Source organism: Colletotrichum lupini, chromosome 5, assembly GCF_023278565.1.
Source record: "Colletotrichum lupini chromosome 5, complete sequence".
NCBI classification, from domain to species: Eukaryota; Fungi; Ascomycota; class Sordariomycetes; order Glomerellales; family Glomerellaceae; genus Colletotrichum; species Colletotrichum lupini.
In genome coordinates this window covers 2,129,938-2,143,053 of record NC_064678.1, presented here as the reverse complement: position 1 = coordinate 2,143,053, position 13,116 = coordinate 2,129,938, and the positions used below count along the sequence as shown (strand labels likewise).

General features: G+C 52.2%; 3 protein-coding genes across 3 annotated transcripts; 2 read left to right on the top strand and 1 right to left on the bottom strand.

The window, feature by feature from the left end:
- Positions 1-548: 548 nt before the first annotated feature.
- CLUP02_10027 (uncharacterized protein) lies at positions 549-1,055 on the top strand (the record flags this gene model as incomplete). Its single annotated transcript, XM_049289003.1, has 2 exons — positions 549-728; positions 810-1,055. The coding sequence occupies 2 exons, from the start codon at positions 549-551 to the stop codon at positions 1,053-1,055; spliced, it is 426 nt and encodes a 141-aa protein (XP_049146147.1).
- Positions 1,056-2,546: 1,491 nt separating this feature from the next.
- On the bottom strand, positions 2,547-2,804 carry CLUP02_10026 (uncharacterized protein; the record flags this gene model as incomplete). Its single annotated transcript, XM_049289002.1, has 1 exon — positions 2,547-2,804. One exon carries the CDS (start codon positions 2,802-2,804, stop codon positions 2,547-2,549), a length of 258 nt encoding a protein of 85 aa, XP_049146146.1.
- A 1,220-nt stretch (positions 2,805-4,024) lies between these two features.
- On the top strand, positions 4,025-7,186 carry CLUP02_10025 (uncharacterized protein; the record flags this gene model as incomplete). The annotated part of the gene is made up of 4 exons (XM_049289001.1): positions 4,025-4,188; positions 4,234-4,348; positions 4,414-7,029; positions 7,085-7,186. The coding sequence occupies 4 exons, from the start codon at positions 4,025-4,027 to the stop codon at positions 7,184-7,186; spliced, it is 2,997 nt and encodes a 998-aa protein (XP_049146145.1).
- Between the last annotated feature and the right edge of the window lie 5,930 nt (positions 7,187-13,116).

The following is a 13,116-nucleotide window of genomic DNA, read 5'->3' as shown; positions in this document are numbered from 1 at the left end:
ACCTCCGTCTTCAATAGCAGAAGGTCATCCAAAACAAAACAAAAACATACAACACCAGGTATTCGCTGGTCGTCACCGACCCAACTACTAATCCGGCCCTCATTGGCTTATCTATGGGAGAGCGGACGGGATCCCGAGTTTTCCAATGGGTATGGTCGTATGTGACAGTCCGAAGATGCCAAGTTGATTATATTGCGATCAGAGTACTTGCGACCTCTCAGTGTATCGTGGGCCTGATCCAATACACAATAACTAGAGATCACATATTTTATCTACTTCTCCATGAACGACGAATGTAATGAGGCATTTGAAACAAGGTTTCCAACGCATCTAGGAACACAATATGGCGTTGCAAAGTAAACATCCCGAATATCCAGGGTTTTGCATGATGGTGTTGGAGATCACAGTACAAACACAGTGCGCATGCGCTTTTCGGCACCAATCCCTCTACTCCACACTCAATGGCGTTTACATCTCCAACCTCACTCGATGAACTTTAAGCAACATTTCTCACCCAGCTGAATCCAACCTCACTAAAATCTTGCAAAATGGCTTCTACGGGCACCGTCACGCAGCTCTCGATTCCGCTGCCCCACTCTCTCGACACCCGCATCCACATTCACCTCAGCACCAAGGCCAAGGTGGCAACCCTCTTTCTGACCTCAGTGACGCAAGACGAACAGTCGGGGCCAGCGGCACTTGGCTCGTTCGTATACGCACTACCAAACGTATGTTCCTTCCCACATGCCACCAAAGCAAATGGCAAATCTACCAATACAAGCTTTTTTTTCACTGACACACAAACAAAGAGACTTGAGCCGGCTCGGCCCATCTCAACGGCCATTTACTCTGTGGAGTCGACGCTGGAGTTCACAACGAGGATGGCCAAGCTGCTAGCCAAGAGGGCCAACATGCCCGTTTACGTAGGCTGCTCTATCAACCTAGGCGGCGCGGCTATGAGCCTCTCGGTGGAGGAGGAGATGGAGGCGTTTCGGGCCATCGTCGACGTCGTCACGGCAAGACTCAAGGGAGAGCCCTTGGTCAACGGTGCTTGAACACACACGCACCCAACTCTCAGTAGCGATATTCTGTCGTAAGGTGGGTTCTGGTCTAGAGACTTGCGTCACACAGTTCCAATTCTCCCGCCCTTTGTTTACCGCATTTTATCGGCCGCCACTTGCGATCTCTGGAGGGAGCGGTAGCGGGAGCGAACAGGGGTGAGGCCCTCGCTGCTTGCGACTTCCTGAAGCGGATTGGGTGACAGTCACACAAAGGCTTGGGGATGTTGGACATGCGGCGTGCCGGGCTCACGAGGGGGGCTCGGGGTCTGGACGCAGCGGACCGAGGGGTGATGTCCCACATGTGGCTTCGGGCCGTTCGGCTTCGCATACGGGGTTGCCAGGCTGGCTGTGGGAGAGGCGAGGGAGGGAGAAGCGCATCATCACGAACCGGTGAGAAGTTTGTACGGCGCGACGAATGTTAAGGGGACGACAGCGATGGACCCAACGTCATAGACAAAGGACCGCCATCTCTAGTTCTTTTACGAGGCTGCGCTCGAGGCCGCTATGACAGTGTGTGCAAATAATGCAAGTGATCTAGATGGAGTTTGGTATGCGACGTAGGAGACTATGGCGTTCTGGAACCTACGAATGTTCTGAAAACTGATCTCACAATTGCTGCTTCTCGTGGTTCGACGTTTTGACCTTCTTCTGGAATCTCTGGAAGGTGGTCGCTCTCCGAGTCTAGAACGTGGCTAAGACGTGCCCGAGCAATCTGAGCTTGTAGTCGTCCGTTGATTTCGGCCACATGGTTCTCATTTAAGATTGTTTTGTCCTGTTTCGTGGTAGAAGTTCGGCTCATGAAATTTTTTGTTTAACCTCTTCCCTCCTTCTTTCTCTTTCTCTTACAGAAGAACACTCCCGTAGAGTTGAGGTACGGGAAGCGCTCTGACGGGGGTCACAGGATCTGCACGTAATACCTTGAACTGGGGGGCCTCGAGTGATGAAGTAACCACCTTCGCTGAGCCGGCGACTTAATGGTGATGACTCGCGAAGGCAAGAAGTCTGGGAACGTGTGCGGCTCAGAATTTTGGGTTGATGAATCCCGCCCTGCCAGACGCAGAGAGAGAGTTGTCATTGTAAAGTCCACCTTCCAAAGAAAGGGGGGCGGGTAGGGGGCGGAATACCCCTTGCGACTTCAGGTTGAACCCTCGGGGTTTGATCCTCGCCTCCTTTTCCCCATCTAAGGATTCAACAGATCTAGAGTTGTCGAGGGAATAGGAAGTGTCTACAGTATACGAATGGCTATGGGAGGATATTGTCACTTGCGGTGTGCACGAATTAATGTTTTCTGAGGCCTGTGCGACGTTTGTGGGGTCCCACCGCATTTCTGGCAACGTCAAAAAGAGAGAAAAGATTCAAGCAAGTGCTCGTTCTCAAGGGGTTAATTGACAGTTGCAGGGGTCGGTCAAGGTCTCTTCTTTCGCGTGTTCCAAGTCAGTTGTCCCAGATTCTACCCTGAGAAGATCATCCACTAGTTAAAGACTTTCAACTCGACCCCAATGCTGGACTAGAGTTGGCGTGCTTACGAGGCGGCAAATCGAAGATGTTGGAAACTTTCTTTCGAATTCCAGCGCTGAGGCACAACGGCAAGAGCAAGCGTGACCCACGTGCTGTCTGAGATAAAAGTGAACCCTGGCAGGAACGACAGACTTTATCGACATGGCGTGGTGGGGGAGAGCCTGCCGTGCCTGCCCCATCTGGTCGACGCAGGAGGAACGAGGGGTAGGAAAGAGCACGGGCCATAAGGTAAAGGTACTGCAGTCTGCGAGAGGAAGACGGAACTCCATTCGTCCACAGTTCCATGAGCTCAAGATTTTTTCTCCTCATGGTGGGCAGCAGTGCAGCTTGTGGAAGGACCACAAGTACCTGGACTGGACGGAGTATGAGACCGACACACACCCTACATCGGCGGAAGGACCGACCAGCAGAACGGGCCACCCTCCATTTTACACATTTACTTTGCCGTTTGCAACCGTCTTGAGTTCCCATCCCTTACCGTATCGTTTTCCCGGTTTTCTAACTGCCTGCCATTTTAGACGTTTCCCACCTATTCATCCCATCGGACTCCTCCTATGGCTTCTGCCCCAAAACCCCAACCCCATTCACATGCCCACTGAACAAGTTGTGAACTTAAATCTCACAGCCTGCTTTCCCGTTATCGAGTGGTGAACAGGTACCCGTACATACAGTGACATATATATATCTGCCTGATTGCTGGAGACAACGAGGAAAGAGGCTCGTGGTTAGAGAGGAGAGGGCAGGCAATCGATACACACATGTTCTTCTACACGACACTGATACACAGATGACAGCTCAGCACATTAAACTTTTGTATATTCATCGCCACGACTGTTGGGATGGACAGACCTCAGAGAGAGAAGACGACACGGCACGGCTAAAATTAGTACTTGCTGTACTTCTCACTCGCACATGTGCATCTGCCCTCCTGACCACCTTCCTTGCCTGCCTCACCTGCTCAGGTCATTCGAACGGAAAACAGACGCCTCAAACCCGTCATCTCGCCCACAGAAAGCAGGCCATTTGGGGGCCAACGCACCTACCTTACTGTATAGATACCTTAGCTGTCTTTGCGTAAAGGTAACATGATACTGAGATGAAAGCTACAGTGCGGCGTGCCCTCGCTACGACTACCTGACCTTATTACGGCGTACCGTCCACGGTACGGGCCCAGATGCGCTACGACGGACCACTAGCGCTGCGACTCTGTGCTTCCTGGACCGGGGACCTTCACTGATCCCACCTCTGCCCAAGGTACCTTCTCCTGAGTCGCATTGGCCCTTCTCCGTCCGCTCAAAATACCATATCCAAGGTACCGTTAGGAGGCGGTCTCGTGCAGAGGTACCTTACCTATTACCCGCTACTCCGCCGCACCATAGTTATCGCGAAAAAAAGCTGACAGGCCGACCCCACCATTTCGCCAGTCAGTGTGTTGCCAGTCGCCAATGTCAACGCCCACTGCCCTCACTACCGACCGTGGCCCTGGCCGAACAACTTCAACGACTGCCCCTCTCTACCCTCCCGCCGTGCTCGACAACCACCCGACCGATCGACCTCACACCATCGCTCTGTCGCTCGAATCCTCCCCCGATTCTCGACCACCTCACAAGTCGCCAGCTTTGGTCTAACATCTCTTTTTCCAAACTACCCCCAGAAAGGCGCCAGTCATGGCCTGGCAGCCGACCCCAGAGTCCTTGAGCCAGCTGGCTGCTTGCCTCAAGGACTCGCTCAGCGGATTCGACAAGAATGCGCAGAAGCAGGCAGAGATCGTGAGTTGCCCACCGTTCGTTCCCTTCGCCCATTGCGACCCTTGCTAACCGCCATTGATGCGCAGATGCTCACGCAGGCCAAGGCCTCTCCCGACTTCAACAACTACCTCGCCTACCTCTTCTCCAGAGCTGATCCTCCCCAGGGTGTACAATGCTCAGCCCAAGACTTCCACCTCGTGCGCTCTGCCGCCGCCATCATGCTGAAGAACAACGTGCGCACCAGTTACAAGCAGATCCCCGAGAACAGTTTGGCCCTCATCAAGATGGCCGTTCCCCTCGGTATCCAAGACAAGAACTCCCAAGTCCGCAACTACGCCGGCAACATCGCGACCGAGATCATCAGGAGAGGTGGTATCTTGAGCTGGCCTGAATTGCTTCCCCAGCTGCTCAGCCTCATTTCCAACGAGAACGGTCAGGTTTCCAACGAAGGCCAGGAGGGCGCCATGTCCGCTATGGCCAAGATTTGCGAGGACAACGTCAAGGTTTTGGAGCGCGAGCACAATGGTCAACGCCCTCTAAACTTTTTGCTTCCCAAGTTTATCGAGGCTACTAAGAGCGAGCTGCCCAAGGTCCGCGCAAAGGCCCTGACTGCCATCAACGTCTTCACCCCGCGCAAGTCTCAGGCTATGCTCAACAACATCGACAGCCTCCTCAACCACCTCTTCATCCTGGCTGGCGACCAGCACCCCGATGTGCGCCGCCAGGTGTGCCACGCCTTCGTCCAGCTGGTCGAGACCCGTCCCGACAAGCTGCAGCCCCACATTGCCGGCCTCGTCGACTACATCATCACCCAACAGAAGAGTGATGACGAAGATCTGGCCTGCGAAGCCGCCGAATTCTGGCTGGCTGTTGGCGAGCACGAGGACCTGTGGCGCTCCCTGACGCCCTACCTCGACAAGATCATCCCCGTGTTGCTGGAGTGCATGGTCTACAGTGGGGAGGATATTGCCCTTCTCGGTGGTGCATCAGACGACGAGGAAGAAGAAGACCGTGAAGAGGACATCAAGCCTCAATTCGCCAAGAAGTCGGCGGCCAGGGGTAAGGGTGGCGAGGCCTCAGCCGATACCGCCCAGAACGGAAATGCCTACGAGAAGCTGGCTAGCATGGACGATGATCTGGAAGAGGGCGAGATTGACGACCTTGACGATGGCGACGAGAACCCCGACGAACGCTGGACTATCCGCAAGTGCTCCGCCGCTGCTCTCGACGTCTTTGCGCGTGACTTTTCCGATCCCGTCTTCACTGCGATTCTCCCGTACCTGACGAGCAACCTCAAGCACGAAGAGTGGCAATACAGAGAGGCTGCTGTCCTCGCTCTTGGCGCAGTCGCTGAGGGAACCATCAACGCCGTTACTCCCCACCTGCCGGAGCTTGTCCCCTACCTCCTCTCACTTCTCGGAGACGACGAGCCCATTGTCAGGCAGATTACCTGCTGGACGCTCGGCCGCTACTCACAGTGGGCCGCGAACCTCGACCAGAACCAAAAGGTCACCTACTTTGAGCCCATGATGGAAGGCATCCTCCGCAAGATGCTCGACAAGAACAAGAAGGTCCAAGAAGCTGCGGCATCCGCTTTTGCCAACCTTGAAGAGAAGTCCGGAAAGGTTCTCGAGCCCTACTGCATCCCTATTCTGCAGCAGTTCGTCCAGTGTTTTGCCCGGTACAAGGACAGAAACATGTACATCCTGTACGACTGCGTCCAGACCTTGGCGGAGAACATTGGTCCCGTTATTGCTCAGCCGGACGCTATGAGCCTACTGATGCCGGCCTTGATCGAACGCTACCAAAAGGTCAGCGACGATTCGCGGGAGCTCTTCCCCCTGCTAGAGTGTCTCTCCTACGTTGCCATGGCGCTGGGCTCTGCCTTCACCCCTTATGCGCAGCCTATTTTCGTACGATGCGTCAACATTATCCACACGAACCTCGAGCAAAGTCTGCAGGCCACCAACAACCCAACACTCGACTCCCCAGACAAGGACTTTCTCGTCACCAGTCTCGACCTGTTGAGTGCTATTATCCAGTCTCTAGAGGAGGACAAGAAGCAGGAGCTAGTCAGGGGCTCAGAGGGAACATATTTCGAGCTTCTCGGTTTCTGTCTCGAGGATCCCCAGGACGATGTCCGGCAATCAGCTTACGCTCTGCTGGGAGATTGCGCGAAATACGTCTTTCCCCAGCTTGAGAAGCACCTGAACTCAATTTTCCCCATCTTGCTGAAGCAGCTGGATCTCGACAACATTCTCGACGAGGAGATTGACAGTGGCTTCAGCGTTGTTAACAATGCATGCTGGTCTGCTGGCGAGATCGTCATGGTCAACAGCAGTGCAATCTCACCTTTTGTCCCCGAACTCCTGCAGCGTTTGGTCGAGATCGTCTCGAACCCTGGTGTTCAGAACGCCGTCAGCGAGAACGCAGCCATTGCTCTCGGTCGCCTCGGCATTCACAATTCTGAAGTCTTGGCCCCTCAACTGCCAACTTTTGCCGAGGACTTCCTCTCGGCTATAGAGCACGTCGAGTTCCTGGAAGAGAAGGCCACTGCCTTCAAGGGCTTTACCCTGGTCGTTGGACAGAACCCCCAGGCCATGGAGAAGGCGCTTCCCCAGCTCTTCGTTGCCATTGCAAGGTACAAGGACATTGCTTTGAGGAACCCAATCAAGGCCGAACTGCACCAGCACTTCCAGAAGGTCAGCATCTCTAACCCCCCTCCCACACGTAGCGATATTTACTGACGTATCCTAGGTTATTACCATGTACCGGGAAATGATTCCTCAGTTCAACGACTTTGTGAACCAAATGCGGCCTGAGGATCAGACAGAACTCCGCAAGTACTACTCTACATGACGAGAGCATGTGGACGCAGTTTGAGCGTTTGCGTATGAAGACGACGTTGAACACGAAGAAAAAGGGCCCAATATTGAGCGATCTTTCATGATATGACTTGGGGAGGAAAATACCACCGAGGCGTCCTTTACAAATGAGTAATGACGATGCTTTTTTGGAAGAAAGAGAGCAGAACAGAGAGGCAGAGGAAGAAACATATCAAGAGAGCAAAACAGGCTTGTAGTTGGGTCGCAAGAGAAGATCAAGTCGAAAGAAAGAATGCGACGGAGTTACGAAGTGATACAAACACACCTGGCAATCAACTTTTCTCCTACGACACAAGTGATCGGGGGCAGCAGCCGAGACGGATCGTTTATTTTTCATCTTTTTCTTCCACGCAGCATACCGACGGGGCCAGCATCATGTGACGGGGTGTTTATGGGCAGAGCAACTTGGAGACGAGAGACGCTCTTCTTTTCTTTGGTACACGAGCTATCTTGTTTGTGGCTCGTGGTGGAAGGGTCAAGGTAGTTGGGAACATTCGGTAACTGGGCGCAGCGCCTGGGGAACTGGACAAGCTCTCAAAGCTTGCTGGAAGGAGCTCATTATGTGTTTTCACAAAAGCAACATTTGGAAGTGAACCAACACTCGGGGAGAGGGGTTGGAGGTTGAACGCACAAAGACAACACCAACACGTGCGCAAGGAAAAACACACACAGCTCTGCCAGTATTGGAAATGGGAAGCGAAGGCGTCATGATGCATGCAAAACACACACCCAAATGGGGCTTTAACCGTCGTAGATAGGTAGATAGGGTAGATAGATAGCTTTAGCATAGGGGGTTTTTATAACCCCCGACTGGCCCCATGGGGCACCGCGCCGCGCGGAATTCAAGTTTTTGGTATCTTCAGTCTTGATGGGAGTTAAATTGTGGTGACTTGGGATGTCAGTTCTCTTGTTGGAAAGGTAGTGTGTGATCGGTCTCGGCCACTGAAGGCAGCTGCGTCGGTGACTAGGAGCGCTGTCTATGAAATGCCGCATTCGTTCGGTCTTGTGTGTTGCGCGAAGAGGTCGACCTTTGATGGATGGGTACTCGGCATTGACGAGAGCTCGAGTACTGCTGGTTCGAGGATAGGACCCCTATCGCAGGCTCTGCGCATAGCTTTCGTGTTGCAGGCGGGAGGGCAGAACGGCGTATATAAAGACAGGCTGCGATCGTTGGGATTTTGTTCGGCGCCGCACACAGATGACTTGATGCGCCATTAGTCTCTCCTAGTAGTATGCCGCGTTGGTGTAACTCTTTTCGGGATGTTTCAAGACTTTGACGCAATTTATCGATCATAGAGCCAAAGACGGTTTGGGCCTTCTTTGTTCGATGTTGGCTTCTTGGGTATTCGGTTTTGAATACCCCCCAGACGGGCGATTGGCACTGGAAGGGTGAGTTTCGATTGTACTTATCGATATGAAGCTCAATGAAGGGGGTGTTGTCTACGTCCCCGCCGGCTAGACAAGAGTACTTCAGCCTTCGTGACTCCCTCTTCGCTGCCGAATCAGGCAGTGAGCGATCCCAGAGCTGTCTGGAAGACGAGATGGAAGTCTTAAAGGCCAGGCATGAAGAAAAAAATTTCGATTCCTCAAGCTACGGGTGATTTATATTGAACTTAGAAAGTCGCCAACGATAAGAAAAAGCAACCTTTCCTGAGTCGTAAGAGGGCGCGCCCCGGGATGGACTACAGCATCAATCAACGGTTGTAGACAATTCCAAAGTCGTGTCTGCGAAGGCTCAAAGCCGTATTCACTCCAATTCTTGCAATTCTTGTAATTCTTGTCTCGTTTTGCTCCAATCTTCTCCGACTCCAGTCGCCACAAGCAAATTCGAATTTCATCCATGCGGACCCCCCCCCCAAAGTCGTCAAACTGAAGTTCGTTTCGTGCCCAACGTAGGCCTAGTGCCTTGAGTATACAGCTCCCGTCACCTAGAGATGTGAGATATGGTGGTAGAGCGTGTCACCTGGTTCGTCCTCCGCCGAGACTTGCCTTCAGGCGTGAGGTCTCGTCCATCTTCTCCTCGGCTCTTCTCCTCGGCCATCTCAGCATAGGTTATTTAGGGCTGCGAAATGTCTTCACCATACTCTCAAGAGCATTTAGTAAGGTAAATCAGACTTCGGTGTCTATAAATACTACCGGACTGGAGTGTATCGGAAGCGAATACATCGGCAACCGTCAAGATACAGCGCCAGGCGCTGTAACTTTTGTCATATCGAAGGTTCGACATGTCTTCGAATGCCGCAGATTATGAAGGATGAGGAAGCTCGATCGTCGGTATCAATCGTTCTAGACTTCCCAGCATCAACAAGTCATCCCGCGTCGGGGCTTACGCATAAGTTGAGCGATAAGCTCGAGGATTTTGTTTGTATTCAATATGTAGGTAGATACACGTACCATCATATCAACTTACCATGCCGGGTAGGGTGTTCATTCAAGAGAGACTGTAATCAACTGCAAGGTCGCAGCGTAGCGTGCTCGACACAGCTGTCACTTCTTCTATCCACAGCCTCCAGAAAACCCATGATACACCAAAAGAGACAGAGCATCTTGCCTCGTGGCCGGTTACAGTGGTGAGCTCAAAAGCTTTGAGGGCTGTTTGTAGTCACCCTCACGAGTGATGACTCAGTGATGCTATCAACTTCCATACATCTGAACTCGACTCGAATGAAGTGGTCACCTCAGCTAGTACTTGACTGTCAAACGACTTGCTGTTCACCATCGAGGTGATCTGGAGTGACCCGTTCGCTCGTTACTCTATGCTGAATAGCGCCGGACGAGAGAAGCGCCATGCTCTGAGCCATGGAAGTCACGGTTTTCGTTGCAATACTACGCGAAGTCGAACATCATTTTGACTCCTTGGCAGTAACGCAATCCGTGTGTAGTCTATCCCGCTCGCCAACCCAGTTGATGGAATGAGCATGGATACGTGAAAGTTCTGGCTAGTCAGCAACCCCCTGAAGCGATTCCTTTCTTCTCATCCGCCAGTTAGCAGAGCCCCTATCTCGAGGAGGGATCGCCAAGAGCTAAGTAACGATAGAATCCATCTCGATTGATTCGCTTATCAAATTCTCTGAGCTGTCTCGAACATCCGTTGCGTGTAGAAGTTGGAATCTCCTCCGTCCCGAAAGTATGCCCAGCCAGGACCAAGTCTCTAGTCCGACGTAGACAGCTCAAAGAGACCGAAGACAAGGGCAACGATGAGGTCGTCGCCTAGTGAGGTACGTCCTCTACAACTCGAACCTGCCACCCAAATCTCGCGAGCACTGGCGCCAGGAGAAAATCTGCCTAGGCCAGCCAACCAATCTGCCCATGAACCTCTCCCTAGAACAAGGACCGGACTCTATGGATTTGGAAAGTAGCTACCCACGAGCTCAACGGTATAGTAGACCAGCAATCTCAGAAAGACGAGATGCTTCCAAGACCCAAGCCTTTCAATAGCCGAGACTGACCAGCCTCATCGGTGATGCTATCTGCTACCTGGCAGGCATGGTTCTCACGCCTAGTCAAATCACCACATCCTTCTTTATACGGCCGTTGCATGTCTTGCATCGACATCACCACCGTTATCGTCCTACCGCAATCTCCAGCCTCGTATACCACTCATTCACTCACCTCCCCTTCACTCCATGATCCACATCCACCAGCAACCCACCCCCGTGCCGTCGTGCCGTCAAATCCCGACTGACCCTGTTTCGATACCCGCCGCTATCTATCCCATCTAGTCCCCCTTCAGCTGGGCCTCGCCTCGCCTCGCTTCGCCTTACTTCGTCAGGTCACTTCTTGGCCGATCATATGCAGTTCTCCGCCGCCGCCTTCTCCCACCAGCCAACCAGCCATCCAGCGGACTAACAACCCAGTCATCTGGACAGGTAGCCAGCTAGCCCATTCACATCCGCACATAATTACAAAGTAGGATAGTACATCAGACCCCGGGACGCCCAACCTTGTCCCCCAACCATCCTCAAACCCGTCCCCCCTCATCGAGACAAAGAAAGAAGGGAAAAGCAACGAGATACTCAAGCGTTGGCAAGGAAAAAGAGCTACGGATACAGAGACACTGCTACTACTACAGAGTACAGAAAGAGAAACACCACACGAGCATGGGAATCTATAACCCTGACGACGATCCCCCTCTACTACCCAAAGAAGCTCACATTCTGGTCGTGGTCACCCCATTCAGCCCGCCGGACTGCAGGGGAAAGGGAGCATCCCATCCGGATCGAACCAAAAAAACCCTCACCCCTCCCCGAAAAGAAGCATGCATGGCCAAGCGGAAGACAACGTCCCCCATTCGACTTTCCTAAATCAGACGAGAAAAAAGTACGGGATAGGGAGATATGCAGACGAGACAAATTTACAGAAAATGTTCGGTTCCGACGGCTCTAGCCTGTATGAAAATAGAAAAAAAAAAATCAAGAAAAGAAAGCACACCAGCTGCAGCAAGCACGCAAGGTGAACACACGCTGCCACACTACACCGCATGTAAACTTTTTACGCCAACGATGGGAAAAACGCTAGACTCGCCAACACGAAAAGCAAATATCCCTATCCTATCCCCCTCCCCCGGTCACTTCGCACCATTCGCCTCCTACGCCACTCCTCCTGCTCCTCCTGCTCCTCCCCCAAGCCCAACCACGCCAACCACACACACCCCCCGCGTCGTCGGCCGTAACATGTCATAATTTTAAACCAAAGATCGATCCGGTACTCTCATTCCGCACTCATCACGCTCATCACATTTGAACTCACTACACACCCCCCCTACGGAGTACTTCGTACATGCCTACGGATACATACTCCTACCGGGCTTTTTCTTTCTCGCCTTGCTTCGTGAAGAAGGGAAAAGAAAACGTAGCTGTAACAAAAAAAACCACTCAATTTCCCGGTTACCTGGATCTTACCTCGATCCAGTTAGTGACATGTCATAAATGAAATGAAATCGGAGGATGGTTTATGGGCAAAGGAGGGGAAGAGAGGCAGAAGGGCGGAAAGAGAGAGTGTGTGCGTGACACAGTGCAAGGAGAAGCCCAAAAGTGTAATGCGCGTCGTCAAACTGGTTTGTATATTTCTTCCACGCACCGAAAAAAGGCCCTATCATCCCCTGCTCAGTAGCAGAACGAGATGGCGGCAGCAAAGACCCCAAAGCCAAGTCTGCAAAGCTCAAGCTGAAGCTAAACCCACATGGAAAAACTCATTACAAAAAAATCCCCGACGCTCAAGAAGCATCCCCTGTTTTCTCTCCGATGGAGGAAGCAGTAACAAAACTCATTAAATCCAAAACTCTTTTTGTCCTCGGTACAGTTTAAAAAAATTCTGGCGGCGAGAGGCAAGCCTTCTCTATCCGCGGCAACGGCCAAAGTAAAAAGTTAGATAAAAAAAAAAAAAAGCAAAACTTGTGACTCCGCCCAATGCAGTTTGGAGGTTTCGAGCCATCCATCCGAGTGTTTCCCTTGTGCTGTGGTGTGTTGTAAACTCCTTTGTAACGCCGAGTGTGGGTTGTGTGTGTGTTTTGCATCAAACACGAAAACAGATCGCTATGCAAGTTTGGATTGTAGGTGCCGATGTGATCCATAAGGAGTGTGTGAGTGTATCTTTCTTTCTTCCCCCGTCTCTCTATAATTCGAGATGCCTTTTCTTCCGTCGTCAAGTCATAAAAAGGAGTGTGATGCACTGGGTATCATCCGATGCCGGTGAGAGTAGGGAACGTCTATGGTTTTGTGGTGGATCGGGGGTATCATCTTCGATAATTAAGGGAGTGTCGTCGTAGATTAATGTGAGGCAGCGTCGCCGTTGAGGTCGTATATAGTTGGTGGTTGAAAAGGATAGTCGTGGCGATGCGGCGGCGTCTGGCGCCCCGGATCAACCGGTTGATCTCTCTCGAAAGGAGTGTAGTGTACATTGGCG